This window comes from Anneissia japonica, unplaced genomic scaffold (assembly GCF_011630105.1).
Source record: "Anneissia japonica isolate Jap-2015-1 unplaced genomic scaffold, ASM1163010v1 scaffold172582_len1462937_cov174, whole genome shotgun sequence".
NCBI lineage: Eukaryota > Metazoa > Echinodermata > Crinoidea > Comatulida > Comatulidae > Anneissia > Anneissia japonica.
Window position 1 is genome coordinate 198,403 of NW_022725666.1, and position 24,477 is coordinate 222,879.

At 34.7% G+C, this 24,477-nt stretch overlaps 1 protein-coding gene across 1 annotated transcript in view; it reads left to right on the forward strand.

Annotated features, from left to right (window-relative positions):
- LOC117112797 (guanylate cyclase soluble subunit alpha-2-like) overlaps positions 1–6,849 on the forward strand; it is a 46,700-nt gene extending 39,851 nt beyond the window's left edge. Inside the window, exons 7-8 of the mRNA XM_033255968.1 lie at positions 3,198–3,352; positions 5,772–6,849. Of these exons, the coding sequence (XP_033111859.1) occupies positions 3,198–3,352; positions 5,772–5,928 (312 nt within the window). The 3' untranslated portion in view covers positions 5,929–6,849. The remainder of the gene's footprint in view (positions 1–3,197; positions 3,353–5,771) is intronic.
- The last annotated feature ends 17,628 nt before the right edge of the window (positions 6,850–24,477 follow it).

Here is a 24,477-nt window from a genome sequence, read left to right on the forward strand (position 1 = left end):
ATATATATGCGTCTCATCACTATAGACGCCATTCAAAGAGTACCTACAGACTGAGAAATGGTGTTGAATCAACAGCAAGTTGAGTTTCATTATCGTTGAACTCTTTATTTCCGTTACGAACAAGACATATCTTATTCGACGGTTATGTCCTATTTCTCCGAATCGAACACGTCGATCTCAGATTTACTTAAATATCGATTCGTGCTGTCAACGTGTTACTAGTAGAAATTGCTTATTGAAACATGCTAAATACAGTTCAGTTCTGGCTGTAAACAAATATGTATAATCAGGGAACAAAATATAGAGTTAGTATAGGAATTATATGCCAGTCTTTTAAATTCTTGTAAACAAATAAGCCAATTCGTAGTTAGAACCGCGCATGCTCGTATCAAGGTCAGACGACGTAAACACCATACACACACCATAGGTTTATGTTGATTTACCTCAATTGCCCTTGGATATATACGAGCATGCGCAGCCCCAACCACGAATTTGCTTATAATGAAAAGGAAAGAGTAAAACTATTACAGCACGTATTAAACCTTCTTGTGGTTTCAAGTGCGTATACTTTTGTCAAAGGTTAAGGTATGTATGCCTTAAAAACTGTGTACGTTCTGCATATAATTTCGTATACAATTTTTGTGTCTATGACCCCTCAGGGTCAAAGACACCAAGCTGTCGTCTGGCAGTTAAAAATGGCTGAAAGGGTAACTCCGGTGGAGTTGCCTACCTTATTACTGCACAAAAGTCATAAAAAACACAACACCACATATTTCCTGATAACCGAAACCCATGTGGATACATTATTATTATTATTATTATTATTATTATTATTGTTATTGTTATTGTTATTGTTATTGTTATTGTTATTATTATTATTATTATTAGTAAACATAATACAGTAAGACAGTATAGAGCATAGACACGCTCCCACTGGGAACCTATTTTGTATAGGCTTACATACCATAACCTATACACAAACCTAAATACGTTCTGCACATAATGCCGTCTATTTTTTTTTGGCGTTATTACTTCCAAGTTTTTGATCATTGCGAATTGTAAAATTATTCAAGCCTATTCAATAACTGTCTAAATAATAAAGCTTTAAGAAATTTGTTCTATGCTATATATGCAATACGTACCGTATACAGTTTGTATACATAGGCCTACTTGACACAAGAAATTTTATATTATATATATTATAGAATCTTTATAAGGCGCTTCTAAGTTTTTAATAGGCCCTCTTCGAATAAGTGCCCCTCAACAAGTCCTGAAATTCGTGGGTGCGTATTCCTGCGGGTTAACGATACATGATTGTTCAAAATGTGTATGGTGCAATTTTTTGTATCAGTCGTAGGACGCCACCGTAAGAAGCCAACTATTTCATTATTTAAAAAAAATGTTCTAGTTTTGTGAAGTAATATTACAGGAAATTAACTGTAAGACATGATGATAATAAATATGTATTGGGGTTAAGTATGTATATTAACTTTCTCAACACAGTATATGACACCGCCTCATCTCGGAGGTGAAACGACATTTGGTATATTAAGATTGAAGTCGAGGAAGCGCGTTGAAAGTAATGTTCAGTATATGATATTAGCTCCAGGCTCGGAAAAAAAGTAGATGGGACGAGTGCGCAATTAGAAGAGATCTGAGCGACGTGAATATTTGGTTAATTGCTTCATTTTCGATTCGGCTGCCTTTCTACACTGATCGAGAGTAACAGCAATTGCGAGTTATTGGAAATTAAACAGCAAACATTTAAGCCGTTCTTGTCAGATAATTTCAATATTAACTTCGATTTCACCTCATTCGATCGATTCTAATGTTCTTATAGGAATTGTATCCTATAAATGTGTCATACGTCCATTTGTATTAATATAGTAGATAGTAGGCCTACCGCAATGGAATATATATATATATATATATATATATATATCTGTCTCTTATACACATCTAGATGTGTATAAGAGACAGCATTTATAGGATACAATTCCTATAAGAACATTAGAATCGATCGAATGAGGTGAAATCGAAGTTAATATTGAAATTATCTGACAAGAACGGCTTAAATGTTTGCTGTTTAGTTTCCAATAACTCGCAATTGCTGTTACTCTCGATCAGTGTAGAAAGGCAGCCGAATCGAAAATGAAGCAATTAACCAAATATTCACGTCGCTCAGATCTCTTCTAATTGCGCACTCGTCCCATCTACTTTTTTTCCGAGCCTGGAGCTAATATCATATACCTGTCTCTTATACACATCTAGATGTGTATAAGAGACAGGTAGAAGGAAATGATCAGAATTAGGCATAATACAAACAAGGAATGAGGGAGTTTAACTGGAAGTGTAGTAAACGAGTATCAATATTTTATAACAGAAGGAAAAAACCAATGAAATGGTGATACAGTAGTTCAGGAAGATTCTGATTGTTTACTTCTATTCAACGTCTTCCGTATCATCCAGCTCATTTTCGTCTGCTTCATCAACGATACTATAATCTACAGTGTTTTCACAGTCATAGCACCTGTCTCTTATACACATCTAGATGTGTATAAGAGACAGAAGTGAGTCTCATGAACGTCAATTCACCACAATTTTGGTAAAATTAATGTTGAAATGAAGAATATATTTCAGTCTAATGTAGTGCAAAATATCATTAGGCCTTTGTAATCACCGCACGACGTGCGATTATCATGGCAACTAACACGCACGTGGGTAATTCGTCACGCGTTGACAGTTAATATGGTCTGGTTGCTACAGTTTTTGTGACATTCAGCTTGTAGGGACACGTGGCGCCTAGAATGTTGATGCCAGAGTTATAACCTTTGATGTCCCGTGATGTGTGCTCTTTTGTTGAATTGCCTTGGTAGAACACAGTAATTTAACAAAATTCATGTTTGAGAAATAGTGATGGGTTGTAAATTCTAATGAATTTACATTCTAAACGTGTCAGTCAAAGATAGTGGAAGGTATACATGCTGTCTCTTATACACATCTAGATGTGTATAAGAGACAGGATTACGAATTATGCATGTACGTTTATATAAATTAATTTTGTGCAATATTCTCATATTAGTATATGAAAAAATCTTTCTATTTAAAGTTGTTTATTTCAATTAGAACAGAGGGTTTTTTTTTTTATATCACATTCAATTTTTTATGACTTATCAGAACATTTTTTTTCCTTTTAGATGCGGATAGGACTCCACACAGGTTCGGTAGTTGCCGGCATCGTAGGTCGCAAGATGCCACGCTACTGCTTGTTCGGCAACAACGTCACTCTAGCAAATAAGTTTGAATCACATAGTGAAGCCGACAAGATTAATGTTAGCCCAACCACTCACGAGTAAGTCAAATGTAATTTCTTTCTTTTAAAGAAGGGTTGGATCCAGAATTTTCCTCTGGGGTCGGGGGTGGAGCCCGCTAATAGAGGTCGAGTGAAGAGGGCTTGGGTGTTCTCTCTTCACTGTTTTGTGATCCGGGAGGTGTAGTCCTGGGAATTTTCAACGTTTAACCATTATGACCATATAAGTTTAAAGATGATCAAATAACTTCATTTAAGTTAACTTCATGTAAGTTTAATCTCTTTTTTTAAGTTCACAATTGGTTACAATAGTCCTGGGAATTTTCAACGTTTAACCATTATAACCATATGAGTTTAAAGGTGATCAAGTAACTTCATTTAAGTTAATTTCATATAAGTTTAATCTCTTTTTTTTAAGTTCACACTTGGTTACAGTAGTCCTGGGAGTTTTCAACGTTTAACCATTTTAACCATATGAGTTTAAAGATGATCAAATAACTTCATATAAGTTTAATCTCTTTTTTAAAAGTTCACACTTGGTTACAGAACTCACTGTCAGATAGCAGGCCGCTTTTTTCGCCGCCATTGTTTTCGTTTTCATTCTTTTTTTTTTAGTTTCGTTTGGTAAGAGGTGACATGTATTTTGTTCTGTGCTTGTTATTTAGGTTTCAGACCGACAAGTCACACCATTTCATAGGCGATGAACGTATAGGCTACGGGGCTAGCTTCCTAAAATGCAGCAATATAAAGCTACTTTGCCACGCTGGAATTAAGTATAGGCAACCACCAATACCACGTATGAAGATCCCTTTTTTAAATTTCAGAGTTCGTCGCTCACCCATATAATTCCTTGTATTTGGCCCTAGCACGTAGATCCCTCTTATGTTGATGGTATTACAGTAGTATAATAATTTGTGTAACTTTGAACTAATGTCAATGCAGGCTTAACGTAACATCAGCAAATATATACTCAATAATAACAAAATCAATGAGTTGGATTGATGGGTCTGTATGGGTGTAGACCTATAATTATTGATACGAGAGCCCAGATGGTGCACCAATTCCAATGAACCAACTGCGGACGGTACTTAGTTTTACCATGGTTTTACTCTTCCATACAACACATAATCACAATCCTTGACGTTATAGGAAACTGAGGCAATAAACAATTGAAATTATATGCATTAAACCTTAATTCAATATTTAAAATGACACTTATGTTCCAAGTATGTTATAAAACTGGTCATGAAATATTTTATCAGCATCAGTAAAAAATGATACATTTAAACGACGGAATCAAAGTACACGCTGAAACGCTTTTTTGTCTGAAAACCAAAAAGGATTACAGGCGATTAATCGATTTTAACCGTAAGCATTTGTGAATATTTTATGCCTAATTCTGATCATTTCCTTCTACGTTCTCAAAATAAATACGAAAAATGAAATCCATTAGGCCCGGAGAAGCAGTTGAGTATTTGAACTTTCGGCGGACGTTTGAAGGAAAGCTGAAGTAATGGTTTTTGACGAAGCAGGCGTAAATTCTAGTTCAATTTGTGGTTTACTTAAAATATACGGGTTCTTTCCAAAGGCGTCTATTACAACAGAGTACAGACGCCTAGCGTATAATAATATGTTCGAATAGTTCGTTGAAGTGTTCACATGCGACGAAAACGCATCTGGTATGTTTTATTTCTTTAAAATATGTTTGCCATTATTAAAAAAAAAAACAAAAAAAAAAAAACAGGGCGAGATTGAGATTGATAAATCTCATAATTGTTGCTGAATCCAATTAGTATTAAGGTAACTAGGTCGAATTATTTGATCATTTGGCGACAAGTATTGAATGTAATGTCAAACAAAACGGTTGAATTTGTCGCATTATTATCAGAGGTGATGGTTTTAATGTGTTAAAATGCTATCGGCGACATTATACCTTGTTCTGAGAAAGAACAATGTGCTACATAAACAATTCAGAAGGTGTGTCGAAGCCTTAGTAGGTAGGCCTACGGTTCTAGTTTTTCTGAACGGTGAACTAGCTTCCGATAGGACTTCTTAAACAGCACGTACAGACATACAATAAACCTGTACTGTACATTGTTCTCCATTGTCGTTTTCTATTACTTAATATTTTATTGTATTTTTGTTTATTAATGTAAAATGATCGTGTTTTGTTAAACAAAATTGGAAATAAATTCAAAATTGAATTAAATAAATATTTATTTAGCAAATCCACTAAACAATTACATGCCGCATTATGATGTTACGTGCGCAATCCTGTACTCTGTTCGATGTTTGCGAATTTGTATATTAAACGTCTAATGCAATTTACTAGAATTCCCCATCTCATCACATGATTCCCTGGCACATTACAAAGCTGATACAGTGCAAGTTATATAATTGCAATATAATATTGTGCTGAATATATTATGCATGAATAATTTATTGCGTCTTATTTTCACAGGCTTCTTGTCAAAACCAAAGGATTCATTTTCACGGAGAGGCCAATCGAGACATTACCTGAGGGTTCGCTTTCGGTTCATCCAGGAACTTGTTATTTTCTTGAAGGATACAATGCGTCGGCAGCCGAAAGCAATGCCGTGAACGCCATATCAAGATAACACAGAAGGAAAGAAATGCGTTCGAAAGATAAAACGTGCACACGCGTTCGAGCGTTCGAACATAGAACAATATATTGTAATTTTATGGGAAGGGAAACACATGGGGGTGGGAAATGCTGCATGGGATTTATGAATCATCCGTAAAAAAATACGGCACAAGTTGGTGGTTTGTGTATGTACGTAGATTCGAATAATCCCAGCAACACTGGTATGCTGTGTCTATCAACACAATTAGCATAATATGATAGTGTCAACTATAAACGTTGATGGCATCTACCATAATCACTATCGTGCCTGCCATAGTAAAAGTATGACTAGACCCATAATATAGGCCTATGCCATTAACGTGATTCTAACAGTTGTTACAAATATTATCTATAGACCATATGTGATTATGGTTTCTCCGATCACTGCTGGTTTGATATGGTTCCGACTATTACCACAATATACGACATGGTGTGTACCATCAACTCTAGTGTGATATGGTGTCTACTAACACCACCAGCGTATGGTACGCTCTCTGTCATCATTAGCATGATATGATGTTAACATTGTAAGTTTGATGTGGCTTCTATCATTATCGTGTGAAACAATTATATTGAAGATATAACAACCACACCTCTTGGAAAATCTTGGTCATATTGTTATGCAGTTTCTGTTCATATATTTCTTTTAAACAACCGGAGATATCGATGCTAATTATGACAAACGTGTGCCTTTTCACGCTCGAGTATCGATAGATATTGATGTCGTGTGTGTGAATTTGAGACGTAATTCAATCGTTTTGCTTGATATCAAAGGGTTTTGGCTCAACGATCGTTTTAATAGTTATCTTAAATTTTACTTCGATAACACCACTAATAATAATAATAATAATAATAATAATAATAATAATAATAATAATTATAATGAGTAATGATAATAAATGTCAATAATAGTAATAATACATATAATATCATAATGAAATGAATCAGTATATGATAATAATAAATATCAATAGTAAAAATAATAAGTAATGATAATACTGTAATAATAATAATAATATAATAATGAGTAACAATGAGTAATGATAATAATAATAAATATAATATAATAATGAAATGAGTATAATGATAATAATAAATATCAATAATAATAAATATAATATAATATTGAAAATAATAATAATAAATATAATTTTAATATAATAATAATATAATAATGATACAATAATAATAACAATAATAATAATGATAATGAGTAATGATAATAATAAATGTCAATAATAGTAATAATACATATAATATCATAATGAAATGAATCAGTATAATGATAATAATAAATGTCAATAGTAAACATAAGTAATGATAATACTGTAATAATAATAATAATAATAATAATAATAATAATGAGTAATGATAATAATAATAAATATAATATAATAATGAAATGAGTATAATAATAAATATCAATAATAATAATAAATATAATATAATATTGAAAATAATAATAATAAATATAATTTTAATATAATAATATAATAATGATATAACTTAACAACAAATTTTAACATCTCAACATCTTATTAATAATAATAATAGCCTAATAATAGCCTAATAATAATAATATTATTAATAATAATAATAATAATAATAATAATAATAATAATAATAATAATAATAATAATAATAGGCCTAACAACATTTCTTCAGTCATTTAGGAAAAAATATGAATAAATCAATCGTAGTAGCTAAGAGCTCAACGTCGTCGAACCACTAATAATAATGACATCACCATTAAATATAAAGATGAAAATGTTCATTATGATAGACCTACAAAATACTATATCTGCTAATGAATGAGATGCTATTGTGGTTTATGGGAGTGGAGTGGTCTAGTCCTACTACAAACTTAAAACTATTGCTCAAGGATATCGTATTAAGTTCTAGTAGTCTATTGGGTGTTTGTGTCATTCGCGTGGTTATATATTATGACTTTGAATCCTCACTAAAATGGGCGTGGATTGTCACGTATGTGTGTAGTATATATTATGAATGGGCGTGGTCTATACACTGTAAGCCATTTTGGTTTAATATGGTTGTTATTTTGTATATTAACACTGTTGTGACGAATCTCAATACAGATTATTATTAATTAATTTTAATATTTTAATTAACACCTGATGCACGTCGTCCGCGCTGTGTAATCGCATGCCCGACGCAACGCCAATCAACTGAACGTCGATGTCAGTCGCTCGTTGAGCCGACACCGGCGCAGAATGCCCCAGGCTTAACCTGATTATAGCAGTAAAAGATTTAGTATCATGAGAGGTCAACAAATTACTAACATGTCCAACCTAAAATAACTTTGTTATGTCTTGTAGTTTAAATTAATATTTTCATACACAATACGCGTCTAAATCACATTTATATATGTATTATATGTGTGTATACAATGCATAAAAAACATTACACACGTGCCAAACGCGTATACTACATGCACCGCTATGAACTCGTACTTGATGAAGTATGGTATATCGTGTTCCATTGACTCCACTCGTCTCCGTATTTTTAATAGAACAATGTAGTTGAATTTATATGGGTTTCACATCTTACGGCTACAAAATGCAATCATTTTCAATAGTCTTTCTCGTAGTTTGCAGACAATTAGCCGAATGACATGGGCATGCGTGCTTTAAACTACGAGAAGGATTATTTCACTGTGCTGGTGTTCATATATGCTGCTGTTGGTATGCCTATGTATATTATAACTTATTACAGTAGACATGTGTAATGCTACAGTGTGATGATAGCTACCACATTTGTATTTTTGAGGCAACAGGATGCCGAAGAAGACAACCCATAAATGATTGAATACGCGAATTGGTGTGGCGTCGTTTATTTAAATACAGTGGATGGCACGCTTAATCGAGAGCGGTCGTATATAAATTGGAGAGGTATTTCCCAAGTGTTACCATGCGCCGTACATCGACCTGACTTTTGTCTGGAAGTTAGTAGGCCTGCTAAATCGGTTGTTTAACATCCAAATGAATCGAAATATAATGGCTCGTTGAGTTAATAGACTTGTGTACAGGACGGATAGTCTGAATTAAGCACCATGACACTTATTCGAAATAGAGTAGGCCTGTCGGCGCTTATTCAATTAAGAGATCACATTAGGTGCGGAACTTAACCGAGAGTGGCGTTTATTCGAGAGAAGCGCCTATTCGACGGTATGGTATATCTGAATAATATTGGCGGAATAAATAACACTTCGCGATGCATTATGGGAGAAAAAATGCTACGGATCAGACGACCAAATATCCGTTTCTGACAAAAGACGTGCGCACCCTTTGTTAAATCATTTGACCAATACCGCTTGCGAGTAGTTTTTTTCATTCGTCTGCGAACGCGTACATAGTGGCTACGCGTTGTACCACAACCAATAAAGGATGAAGGGCTTAGAATGTTTATATTTACAACAATGCAGGCTTGAACTTAACGAGGATATTAGCTTTAAGGCGCCTTGTATTATTACCGATATTTTTTACTGATGTGTTTCTGTTTGGTCATTATTTAGATAACATGTGCGTGTGTGTGTGCGCAGAGTACGGTATACATTAATATCAAATTTCCTTAGATTTTATAAATTATTTAATCATTATATTTATGATATTAGGTGTCATATCATATAATTGTATAAAGTTATAGTTAATTGCTTGATATTATTTTCAGCATCATAATTTATGTGAATGTTTTATTTTATACTATCGACGTGTTTTGCATTTCGTTGGGTTAATTTTGTTTATCAAAGTCATTGCATTAGGCCCAACTACCATTATAATATTAGTAAAGATGCAAAGACGCCGACAGGATATTTGAAAATAATGTTATTCTTGGTACAGAAAAATCTATTAATTTAATAATTAGGATAGTGTAAATGTATTATACAAATTAGCTTATATTTCAACGACCCGTGTTTACGGATATCCGATAAATATTAAATAAAAACAAAATCGATCCCTTTTACAGTAAGAGTTGCACAGTAAGTTTGTGTAGTGTATTCTTGATAATGGTTTAATACTTAAAATGTAGCTTATACATAAGTTGAAGTGCTAAAGAAATTATTTTTGTCATATTTATATCTATTTATTTCGTGTTTTACTTACGTGTATTTATTAAACTTACGTGTACACGAGAGCACTGCCTATGGGATATATTCGCCAATGCACACTCGAGGCATAATGGACCTTTCCGCTAAGCCCCGCCCCTTAGATATTGTTGCTAAGGTCCCACAAGACGACAGTGTTAAAACATACGCGAACACGTGCGTTTGTGGGACAACACGTGTGTTTGTGAGACGCGCGCGTATCCCTAGCGCTGTTCTGATTAGTCAGTTGATAAGTTTGATTGACACTCTGGAAAGGTCTATTATCGAGGGTTGGTGTTTTTAAACTGAGATTTAAGGAGCTATTATATTTCGTTTCAATGGTGGCACATGGCCATCGAATTTTTTGCTTCTTCCATAAGGTCAGATAGGTCAAATAAGGTCAAACAAGGTAAAATAAAAAGAAACATGTTTTTCATCCCCAACATGTATTTCGACCGCCGTTTTTCATGCACTAGCTAAAACACTCAAAAGTGTGTTTTGTGTACCTAGGCATATCCAATACCGTAAGCAATTTTATACTTCCACCTACACATGTCGTTGTCGAAGGTCAAATTACATAAATAAACAAATCATTACACAGCGTAGGGTCTACGTTAATCTGATCTGAACTTTATAGTTTCTTTTTATTATATAGTTATTTATGATTTGTTGCAGTATTTGGCTATTATATGCCATAATGATCACAAAGTGATAACATTTTATCAAAATTCAAACGATAAGACATGATTGTTTAGACCTGACCTGACCTTCGACATAGTCATGTACGGTTGAGACAGCGTCGATTTTTTAGGCCTAATATTCCGTACAAGAATCAAGTCTTTTTATTTGTCCAATTCAAGATAGTTATTGAACGTTGCAGTGCAATGACTCGAAACAAGAACAAGACTTGTAGGCATTAAAGAAAACAATATGAAAACAGAGAGCAGGCGTAATTATTTTTTATTTGTTTCGTCAATGATTAAAAGGGAGATTTCGCAGGCTTACGAAAGCCATAACAAATACGGTTACGCATCATCATATTTTTAGTTACTTAAACCATCTCCTCAGTAGCATATCTCTCACAAAGTAGTCTTTTACATGAATCAAAGATCACATTTAGCTCGTATGTCTTGCCCTTAAGAATATTTTATGCACGAATGAGATAATAAATATGACGTATTCGTTATCGTTTTCGTAAGGCTGCGAAATCTCCCTAATAATTTGTCTCAAATATCAACTTCTTCCTCAGCATTCAACAAATCAAACGACGTTACTTCGCCTGATTTATATAATAAATCAATATTATTCCCAAAAGGACAAATTAATATAATTCTAATTCCGAATCATTAAAGTAAATTATTAATGTTAGGAATAAATAGAAAATAAAGCGAATTAACATCAATATTTTGTGAGCAAGACTTTTTGTTAAAGAGCTGAAATTTCTTAGTCATAACATCCAAATAAGAAAGTCCAACAATGGCTCCAAGCAATAGTAATAATATTTCCCATTATTTAGATATTCATCGAAATTTACGTTGTAGAATTTACAATTTCAACCGACGGTGATAAAAATATATAATATAATGATATACGGTACTGTCTGCGTCCAGATAATAAACTTAAATGTTTGTATAATTTATTAAATAATATTTTAACATTGAACAATAAAATATTTTCTTGGTTTATTAACAAACGCATTGAAAATACTGAAGACTAAATTTTCTCGATACTGTTTTTAAAGCCACAGACTTCGGAGAAAAAATGTTTATGTTGTACAACGGATTTTTCTAAAACACAAAAAGCATATTTGTCAAAAAACTCAGAAGCGGTTAATGAAACACAATTTTTTTAATATATTTAAAAACTGGGGCGTAGCCACGCTTTTCTCAACTTTTTTTTATTAACTACTCCCGAGTTTTCGTCAAATATGCTTTTTACGTCTTAGAAATATCAGTTGTATAACATATAAATAAATGTGTTTATTCCGCAGCCTAGCGTTAATAATATGAGTTGATAACTTTTTTTGATATATAGTATATTATAAGCAATTAAACCGGTCAACTTTAATGTTTGAGGTGTATTTTGTATACAATACTTTAATATACCGCATGCTTATTTATTTATTTAATGAATTAATTAATAATATATTTAACTAGGATGCAAAATCATTTTTGGAAATGTTTTTCATTGTGGTCTTCGATGTAAAAGAGAGAAAAATACAGAACTAGTAACTAAGGGGAAAATAGCTTTCTAACTAAAAAGCTATTGAAAATGGAAGTGATTGACGGTGAATGAGTGATATTTATAGATTGAAAGTATGGGAAGACTTGTGACTTGTGTGTGTGTGTGTGTTCTGTGCATGTGACGCGTCCACCTGTTTTGTAACAGAGTGTAGCGTTATTGAGATTCGGTTAAAAATCAGTTAAATTCAACATAGCCCGGCGAGTAATGCAATTTCAATACCTTAATACCTCATAAAAATACCCCAACTTCAAGGCAGCTTTCACAGTCAGTAACTTTGTTCATATCTAGAACGATTCTTATATTGTATTATTCTTTGACCTACAAACACATTATTAACATTGTTATCATTTTATATCTTATTTGGCACCATCATCATCATCATCACTCTATTACTGTATCAATTTGTACAGTAACTAAACGTATTATTATTATTATTATTATTATTATTATTATTATTATTATTATTATTATTATTAATTAATTAATTAATTAATTAGTTTATTTATTTATGTCCACCCACTATGAAGAATCGCCACGTACAGGTAAGAAAATCATCATCATCATCATCATCATCATCATCATCATCATCATCATCATTATTTTTCATTATTATTAATACCATTAGAAACGTTTTTTAATGGTTTACAATAAATTGTATTGTATAATACATTATATATATATATATATATATATATATATATATATATATTTGCATATGGTATTAATATTGTCATATCATTACAGTATGTCATATATGTATATTATATACAGTATATACCCAAAAAATGTCGTCATGTTTGTTTAATAATTTTGAGTCAAATCAATTACGGTGCAGTACCAGCTACGCCTCTTCATTTCATATGTACTAATTGTTTATGCAACAACCCTTTTTATATTATAATAAATTATTCGAGAAAATATTTTCCTTTACATAAACCCGTAAATTGGATGGAATTTCAATTTAAGGATTTTCGTAAAAAGGTTTGTAAATCAGCGTAAAATGAATTGTTCCGATCGATGTCTCGTTGCTATCATATTGCGTCCTTTTAAAAAGGCAATTCAATGCTTTAATTGAAAGTTTGAAGATTTCCTTTTGCTAGATTTTATCACAGATATCTTTAAGGATTAACTAATACGTCACAATTGTTACGTCACAATTGATACGTTACAACTTAGTTATACTGTGTTAAAGATGTAGTGTCTGTTATGAGCTAAAACAAAATTGAAAAATTAAATTCTATATTGCCTAATTTGTATAAAAACAAATTTCCGTCAATTAAAGAACAGCAAAAATAATACGTTTGTTTCCATAAAAGCAATGCACGCTATATAATGCTAACAGCTTTTGATAACGCTGATTGGTCGGTATGATCGAGGGGCCCTTCCCGATTTCGCCAGGAACAACACGTAATGCAACGGTTGCAGTGAATACCATGTGGGTAGAGCGGGCACCACTTGTGATGTTATGGCGCACTGCTGCTGACGCAGCCTTTGGGCCGTTTGTGCCAATAAAATAAGAGAAATGCAAAACAAATTATGCTGTAGGGATTGTGTAGCAATTTTACGGAAACAAGCTTCATGCTGGCGTACGTTCTGGTGGGTGGGGGAAAGTGAAGATCATAATAATCGTGGTATCATTCTATCATGCTCAATTCAACTGCTTTGCCTATATCACTATAAGGGCCCTAGGCGGTATTTCAAAGGCTTACGTTTCTGAAAGCAAAAACGTTTAGTTAAACAGTTATGACGAGTTCTGTCAGTAACCGTGTAGCTTTTTGGGTTACACACGCAATCTCATGGAGTGAATGAATGATGACCGTAATGACAATAATAATAAGCTACCCGTAAATTAATTTTCTCTGTAAGTAGCGCGTGATTACTTTGAGATTGAAGTAGGTTTGTTGAAACAATAGAACGAATATAGACTAGAGTTAAGAGCGCCTTTACAAATCCTAGCGATTCTATTTAGGAATATTGGCATTGGGGAGAAAGGACGGAGGAGGGGTGGTGGGAAAGTGGGCAAGGGAGGTGGCACAGGCAACTACGCCAGGATTGAGGTGATTTTAAAGATTCTCTTTATAGTTTTCAATTTGTTGTACAGTAGATGGTTGGTTAAAGGAACGTTGGCGTGAAGGGTGAGGGAATATAAATATTTTCGTCCCCACACCCCACACCCCAATTACATACGCGGTAAAACGTCGTAGGCCTACTTGCACAGGCTTAACTGTCTCACAATAGATAACTTAATTTTTCTATGTTACTGTATCTCTCGCAGTGTGTGACTTCATTAGGTTAGCTAACAGTATTGTAGGAATGTCGCTGTAGCTCGGTGGTTAGCAGGACGCTTTCCTTTCAATCAGTCCAGTGTCAGGGGTTCAAGTATTGTCAAAACTATTTCATCTCACGATTGAAAAAACAGCTCCATCCGTAAGCCTAACAATGAAACATGGTTATATGAGAATAATTTTGTTCTAAATGCTCCGTGATACGACCGCTCTAAGCAAGTCACCATGGCGACAATAAGAAGCTTTACGAGAAGAAACTAGAACAGCTTGTATTTTGAACTAAAAGTATTCGTTTATGAAGATAGTACTGTAATACTGATGATGATAATGCTGATGATGATGATGTGATGAAGAAAAAAAGAATAGAAGAAGAGGAGGAGGAGGAGAAGAGGACGAAGAAAAAGAATAAAATAAAAAGAAAAGAAGAGGAGGAGAAGAAGGTAAAGAAGAAGAAAAAAGAAAAGAAGAAAAAAAGAAGAAAAAGAAGAAAAAAGAAGAGAAGAGGAGGAGGAGAAGAAGAAGACGAAGAAAAAGAAGAAAATAAAAAGAAAAGAAGAGGAGGAGAAGAAGGTAAAGAAGAAGAAAAAGGAAAAGAAGAAGAAAAAGAAAAAGAAGAAAAAAAAGAAGAAAAAGAAGATGAAGAAAAAAGAAGAAAAGAAAAGAAGAGGAAAAGGAAGAAAAGAAGAAAAAAAAAGAAGAAAAAGAGAAGGAGAAAAGAAGAAAAGAAATAGAAGAAGGCTATAAGAAGATGAAGGAGAAGGATGAATGAGAAGAATGATGATGACGATGATGATGATGATGATGATGATGATTATGATGATGATGATGACGATGATGATGATGATGATGATGATGATTATGATGATGATGATTACGATGAGGTGGCGGGGATGACATAACATAACAGCAGTGTGTTGACAGGGATGTTGATGATAACTGACTGATTAGCTGTATGAAACGCGCCTGCTTTATATCAAATGAGACTGGCTCGACAAAAGCATTACAGACATTAGGCCTACGCAGAGTACATGCCGATGTGCAGAATATGTTGTTCCCTTTTACAAATTATAGGTCTAACTACATTACAAATTTTAAGGGTAGTTTAATAGCGACAGAAATTTAGCGTTACAAGTTGCACCTGAGCGTTACTGTTGTCAAGATACCAATCAAGCCGGTCGACATGATGGTACGATTCGCAGCGTGGTGTAGACCTACATTGATGCCATGGATAATACTACTTATTGATATGGAATGCATGTTAATTCATTTAAGAAGCCAGGCTAATTGATAGGTCTAACCAGATCCGAATGTAACACACTGTATCGTGTCTTTCTCACGCTATACAAGGCGTCATAGTACGCGCTCGGACGTCATATCACGCAATTTGTTGTTTCTTTTTTTTTTTTTTGGTTTAAGACAAACTGGCCGACTTTGATCGAGACGTGTGTTTGTTAAGTTAAGTTGCTCTATTAAAACAAAAGCAGTAGTTCATTTGACCACATGAGAGTGGAGAAAATTGACTTCTTATACACATCTAGAGTATATATAGGCATATATATAATTATTATAAAACAAACAACTAACGAAGTGTCGGTCATAAGCCGGGGCTCACTGCGTCGTACAACGGGCGTACGATCGTCGGCGACGAATCCCAATTCCGCTCTTTGTTATCTTTAAACGACGCGACGCCGTCTGCTGATTGTCCATGGCAGTCTGATGAACGGGTCGTCATTATAAACTATCCTGTGCGCGCGCTTCGTGGCGCTGCTGCATTATCCACAGAATCTGGTCGGCTGACGGTGTCATCGGCTTTAAAGACTAATTAGATGAAGTGCAAAACAAGCATACATTATTATGATTTAGACGCGTAATATATTAGAAAAACTGTGGACTTCGATTATCTACTGTATATTCATATTCATATATTCCTAGGTTGATGATGCCGCGAAGGATACCTTTTGATTATTATCAACAATTTTATGTATATAATTTCTAGTAGCAGCCCTAGTAAGTATTGGCGGCTAATTGGTTTCATCCGGCAGTCGTTCTTCTAGTTTAGTTTCTTTAATGTGTTTTGAGCTGCTCGGGGAACTCACTCCACGAGTCTTTCCTCCATTAAGTCATAATTGAGTAATTACAGAGAGTGAGAGAGAAACAAGGCATTAAACTAATGGGACAAGGAAGCCACTTTAAGCTAAGGCCAACTTATTAAAGTATTATGAATATATATATGGTATTGGTATAAAAAATAATACAACAAATCATACACTCAATAATTTTAACTTAAGCCGGGCACTTACTACGGCCAACTCCGCTACCCGGTTTGCTGAGTATCGCTGGCAGTCTGAACGAAACGTCACTGCAACAACGATCCGCTGAGCGCGTTGTGGCGTTGCGTTCTCCAGACGGAATCGCGTCGGTGCGGCCACGGCCGTCGGGCGCAGTGAGTGCCCAGCATTAGGCACATTCATTAAACTAGGTATGGCGCCAGCGGAAGGTCCGGGTGGGGGCGGGGTCAGGGCCCCCGTCGGGAAGAGCTGCCTCCCTCCTGTCGGGGAGAAAAAATGTATGTATTTTCTATATTTAGTAGACTCCAAAATCGATAAAATAAGGCTTCGAAATCCCTAAATTGTCATATTTTAGGGGGCTTCGGCACAATGGAAAGCTTTCGAGAGATTTTGAGCGACGCCCGACCACGCCCACTTTTTTCGTCGGGACATCGCCTCCCTCCCGTCGCCCCACCACTCGGAGACCTCGGAGCCCCCGTCGGGGGGCGGTTGGTTGGTTCGTTCGTAGGTTCGATCTTTAGTTTGTTCGTTCGTTTGCTTCCTCGCTAGCTCATATGTTGGTTTGGTTCGCCTCCGTTCACTCAATCGTTCGTTCTTTCATTCATTTTATACAATTATTCATTCATTCATTCATTTGTTTATTAATTTACCTACAGGCCAATTATTTTTTTTGTTATTTTTCCTATTACTACATATTTTCTTAATATTTCTTCCTCGTCCGTGCGTTATGTAATGAGCTAATTTGAGCATGCGTATTTCATTAGCTGCGAATTCAGTATAGCTGGCAGGTACAGTGCTTTCAACTTCTGCTATAAATTCTGCAAAGGTTCCATGGTTACGTCATTCAGGTAATCTGCCACATCATCTAGTCAAATTATTCAATCAATCAATCAATCAATCAATCAATCAATCAATCAATCCATACGTACAATAAAAAGGCTCTTGGATTTCCATTTCCCATCTTCCAAACCTGCTTCCATCTTTCAACTCCAGCATCATTTGTCCTGTTTATCATGACGTCACTTTCAATTCATTTGTCAATGCGACATCCAGTCTGTTGGTTTTGTTTGTGAACTTAATCCATTAGCTGGACGCGCTGATTGCCGCTGACTGCATTGATACCTTTGACTTCTTGTCAACTGCGAAAACGGATTGAAAAAAAAGTCATTCCTAAGCCCCAAGTAATTACGAAGATACCTCTTCATTTCCTGTCGATGCTAACCGTCTCAGGACGTTGCTTGCATCGTTAATATTGCTAACAAAAATAAAACACATGCATAAGCGTCTTTACTTAAATAAAACTACCATATTTATCGTGTAAGCTTAACGGTTTACGAATTATATCTCCTCTCCCCTGAATAGGAAGTGGATTAAATAGTACTTTTGTCAATTTCCGACTCGATATACAGATGTAACGGATAATAAATGAGTCAGTTTGGGAGAAAAATAGTGGCTATTATTCTTTATCATAACGTTTGCAATTCAACGCAATCTGTTAGAGTTCATTCCAAATCTCTTTCCTATCGTGAAAAATCACGATGTTTTATTTCCTGCTAAATCTACGCTATATACAAACAGGTGTTATCATAGGTTTTTACAGAGCATGCGCATTTCGATTAGGCCCGCTAGGCGACACGCACTCGTTATTTCATAGGAGTGATGTTTTGCACTACCTGACGTATTATCGCACCGAATAATTACTTGAGAAAAAAAAAGTGATTCGGGTGGGAATTGAACCCACGACTTCCAGATAGCCAGCCTGGTGTCATACCCACTACACTCGTTATTTACCGTATTCTCCTCATCAAAAAGTAGGACTTCGATCCAAACCGCGCCAGGCCACCAGACCGTTAATTTGCATAAACTGTGAATTAATCGTTCACTTTTATTAAAATATGATTTGAGGGTTAACAGGTAGGCCTACTCACGTGTCTCTATATCGTATGATTGGATACGGTATAGAGTTTTTTTGACATCAAACAGTGAAAGAGATATCATGGCCAATTATTTAAACTAACCTATAGATAGCTTCATCAAATAATACGTAATTAAGGTTACATGTTCATTACGATCTTGAATAATAATTGGTTAATTAAATTGCATAGTAGACACATGGTTTCCTTTGTACTATTGATTGAGTAGGATTCTTATACGTCCGTTTTTCCCGCAGATAAAAGGTTTACGTAACGTTTCTCATAATTATTTAACTAATTATTTTCGTAATCACACCCACAGCTCATCTAAAGGTTATCCTGTTTTTGGGTAAAAAAAAATCTAGAAAACACACAACATAAATTTGTACGTGGTGTCAATCGAACCAACTTACAGATCGGATTGTAGTATTCAATAGTAAAAAATACGCGCATGTCCCACAGCACGGGCTTAGTTTACATTTGGGACTTTACTTACGCCGGGTGCAGCGAGTCACGTGAGAATTTTTGAGCGTGAATATGCGACTTGAACTCGGGCCTTGGGGGGGGGGGTCGAATGAACCACCTCCGTTGAGTGATGTGAGGGACCTTAGCAACAATAACCAAGGGGAGGAGCTTATTATTCATTCATTTCCAAGGGGAGGGGCTTATTATTCATTAATTTTAAAATTGAATAGAATACACCGAGTTCTCAATATCATAAAACAAAGATCAAAACCAACCAAACGAACAATCTTTTAATGGACATGTGTCAGAGGGAAGGTCAATCAAACCTAACAAATCAAAAAAGAACAAGGAATACGCGCGTGTCCGACCATGTAGGAAGAAAATATTAATATATTTTCTTCCTCCATGGTCCGACAAACGCACGTGTTTACGTATATTTAAGCTCTCATTTTGTCGGATCTTAACAATATCTAAAGGGCGCTATGAAAAGATTATTAGAAGCGACATTATTTTATACGTCTGCTAATTGGCAGGGGAAATATTTTCTTGTTCTCATTTTGAATAGAAAGCTGATACACAAAATACAAAGTAGGCAATTAAAACATGGAATTTGATTGTCCAAATTTATTAAAACACAGTGTAAGGCTATACCCTTAACAATTATGAAAACTTTCCAATTTTAATTACATTTCAAAATTAAGCCGTAGTATGTGTTTATGTAGATTCATCGAATATATGGCCGTATGGCGTAACAGCCTTGGAGAATTGATGAAGAAAAGGTTAATATTATATAATAGTCACGTTGCAATTGAAACAGTGTTCGCAGCGAACGCCCAGGATTAAAATTGAAATCACAACCTATCTCTGATTGAAATCCATCACAAGTTATATAGAAACAGGCTTTAATTTGATGGTATAGAGAGACTAAACGAGAGTGAGACAATTCCCAGGCTTATCATTCACACAATCCTACATAGGCTGTAATGAGCTGATTTTGTTGCAAAATATTATTACCTTCGCCAAAGGAGGTTATGTATTCACTAACTGTCTGCTTGAGTCATGAAATAATAAAATGCAAGTTTTGTTGTTGTAATCACACTATGTTAATCTTGTATCATAATATTAATAGTATTATATTTTGAATTGAAAATCATCGCTAGAGTTTAATAATATTGTAACTCGTTCTTATAACAATTAAACTAAAACAAAAAAAGAAGAATCTATGCTATTCTTTCAAATAGTATGTCTGAGTGAAAAAACAAAACATATTATGGTGTCAATTTCACAGTTTAGCCTATGTTTTAGGGGACATTAAATTAAACCCAAATGCATTAAATGGGTCTACGCTAAAAAAAAATACTAGTAACTATTAAAGAATTAGAATTCTTCCTTGAAATAAAAAAAAATGCTTTTCGTGTGAAAGAGTATAAAATTCACTTTAATTATACACAATATTACAAATGGCATATTTAGAAAAATGACATTACCTGCCTGTTATTTACTTACCAGCTCCCTCGGAGATGCCATTTCCAAACTATGGGGGAGTTAATATGATTACTCTAGATGTTTACATAAATTATCATACTCAACACATGACGATAGGACGCAATTGTCACCAGAATCTGTTGACGACATGAGTAATGTTGGGTATCTACGTTTCAACCGTGATAGTCCTATAATATCAGCACTTTTACTGACGTCATTGCGCGGTGAACGCGAGTGCGCGTCATTCCCCTGGTTTCCTCTCACCAAAGGGAGACATAATGCACTAAAACACTTTTCCAAATATAATATAATATAAAAATGATTATGATATTGATCATACGGAAGTTAGCAAAATTATCTATCGAATGATATGTATGACACATTATGTTAATTGTGTTACACATATGTAAAAAAAACCCCATATGTTTTATGACTTTTTTGGCTAAATTAAATAATACATGATATATTTATGCAAAAATACTAAACTAACAACCTTTTTGCATTGGCTCACACAGAACGGGCTGTTGCCAGGCTAAATTGTGGATTTTAGTGCAAAATTTGATTTTTTTTTTTTAAATGGCAAATTTTACTGGTACATCGTACAACGTATATACTACGCTTTGCGTTTACGTTGGCACAACGAAAACGTAATGAAGCGCCTTTACGTAAACGCATCTAACAACTTCAACGTAGAGCGAGGCTCAGTGACGTAATCAGGCTGATGCCGACATATAAATCCAGAATTATTGTTTATTAATAATTATTGATGTTTTCTCATTACACAAAATATGTTGTACATATGATTTTTATTCAGCATGCTTATGTATGCTAATAAAGAATGCAGAAAGTATTAGCATGATATTATTTAAGTGTATTATAGGCGCGATGTTATTTTCCCCTGATAATAAACAATTTTGAAACGACAATCAAACCAACATTGACCACAAAGAGTTATAACTTTTCTTTCTTTCTTTCTCCCCCCACCCCTTAAATCCGTCCCTGCCTTGCAACAAACGCTCGTCTCATAGCAACAATATCCAGGGGTGGGGGGTGGGGACGGGAGTTAGCGGACAGCCTTTAAAAAAAAACCAAAAACAAGTAACCGCGGCTTGTCTTTGCTTGCGTGAATCTTATTCTAATCTTTCTTATCTTTCCGTAAGACGTTTTAAAATCAACGATAACAATTTTTTTGTAATGAAAAACAATTAAAGAGACTACGGCATTAGTTAATTGATGTGTAATTACAATATCAATATAACAGTAACACAGTTTAATGGAGATTTTTAAATCATAGTGTATCGTTAAACAAATACGCGCAGCTGAATAACGAAATAAGCATATACTTACACTTATGTTGTATCTAAGAAACAAAAATCATATCATATCTTCTTATAATATAATACTTAGCTTTGTACTGTTATAATATCTCGTAAGTAGGCACGCACTAGATGTTCTAATAGTTTTGAGTAATATTCTCATAATAGCTTTATTTTTCTTCATTTTTTTTATTTCGTCGTTTACATTCAAAAGGATGTACACGCGTAGAGGATGGAATAATGCTATATAAACCATGTCTCTTATTGAGGCCTAGGGAGTGAAGTTGATTTTAGTCGTGAGAAAAGACCTGCAGTGACAGGAATTGAACCCAGGAACCTGGAATTAGAAGGCAAGCACCGTAACCACTTAAGCTATTCAACTCCATTAGTTTGTCAATGTTATGGTGTTCTAACTAACTTCCGATGAGTACTGTTACAGGCATCTTTGACATGATGATCACAGTAACTTCTCTCTCTCCTATGGGTCACTTTGTGTATGAGCTACAGTAACAGGTAAACCAGTACCAGTACCCAATTGTACTCTCGTCTGTCCGCAACTGGGGCTGTATTACGTACACCAGGGCAACTCCCTACTCGACTAAAAAATGTACTGTGTTGTTTATAGTGCACATAAGCCATATTGTGTACACTTTGTATGCTGTCGGTTTATAGTCCTTATCTGAGAAGACTTGTTCCACCACCAGAGCCATAGTCGAACATGCCGTTCGAACCAGCGCTGCGGCCGTTCCGTGGCAAAATAACGTAACTTGAAATTTTCACTTTTTGAGAAAAATAGAGTTAAAGTTTGCAAGTTCGTAACTTCGCAATAAATTGTCGTAGCCTTTTAAAATTTTGCAAGATTGTATATCTATAGACATTGCGATTACATTTAACATTTTAATTACAACCATTTGTTTATTGCAAAGTTATTAGCGATAATTACAGATACGTTGTTTTGCCACGGAAACATGTCAGGCTCAGTATTGTTGCAAGTGCGACATATTTTTGGAATTTATCACGTTTGGGGTAATCATATGCATTACCTAGCCTGTTCATACATCGCTGTTGAAGATTATTGATATAAAAACACCAATAACCATTTGATTTTGCCTTGCCAAACTCCATCGGCTCAAGACCATTTTTGAATACCATTCCGTGGCAAAACAACATATCTTCATCGGAGATACGTTGTTTTTCCACGGACACTCACTAGATTCTATGTTTTGGCTTAAAACAGAGAAAGGTGGTGCTTTCTCTGAAACGACTCTTTATTGAGACCTGAAAATTTAACAGGTAATTCAGACGTGTTTAATATACTCCCAAATAATATTATCTCAAAATCGACAAAAATGTCAGTTACGTTGTTTTGCCTCGAGACGGCCGGCCGATATTATGGCTGTAGGTTGCGTCGCCCCTACCTTAACCGCTCGGCCATCGAATTGGTTTTATGGTGTTATGTAGTTGTCATACTATACAATTATTGTATTAAGTTATGGGGGTGTTGCCACACGACTTGTTTAACTTGACTTCCTCCTCATTTATAAGAAAAATAAAATATCGGAATCGCATAGTAATTACCATAAAATCATGTTGCGGCTGACTCACCAATCTAAGCGCCGTAACGTAACTTTTCCTAGTTGAGTATTTGTTTATAATAGGACTTTTGTCCGAAATATAAAGATTAAAAATTAAACTTATTGTTTCAATAAATAAAGAAATTCTCATTTGTAAACATACGGTCACGTGATACAAACTCATTCAACTCGACCCCAATATTCCCATAGTTCATTGCGAGTTAATTAGGATCTTCGTGGAAGGATGGAGAGTGCATCATCTACTCATTCTTATATGTTGGAAGCAATCGATAATATTATACGCATCTGTGTATACCATTATATTTCCTTATTGAATCTTGTGGTGAGAGAGTCGAACGTATAGTGTTAAAAGGCTTTGTCGAAGTTGTGTAGCCAAACACTTCGCCGGATCAAACTTGGTGTTAATTGCGTGTTAAAAAAGTAAACACCTTCACGCGTGTTCTCACTTTAAATATCACGCGTAGTCTCGCTTTAAGTATAACTCACCACGAGACAAAGCTCAGTATCAAAATTTATAAGAACCTTTTCTCAGTAAATCGAACTAATTCCACATTAATTTGGTTTATGACGTCATCTATGTCAGAGACGTCACTGACCTTCAAAATACAAATAGTTCCGAAACAAAATTGACCATCGACAGAATTATGAACAAAACAACCACATAATTGGATATCAATCGGATCCGTCCAGAAAGAATTAATGAGAGAAATTGCATAAATCTGCACTTAACCGAGGTCATATACCTTGATACACGTGAAATCAAATCCAAAAAGGTGCTATGTATATTCTATACATAGTTAAATATATATTACCGGTATTTGACGACAAAT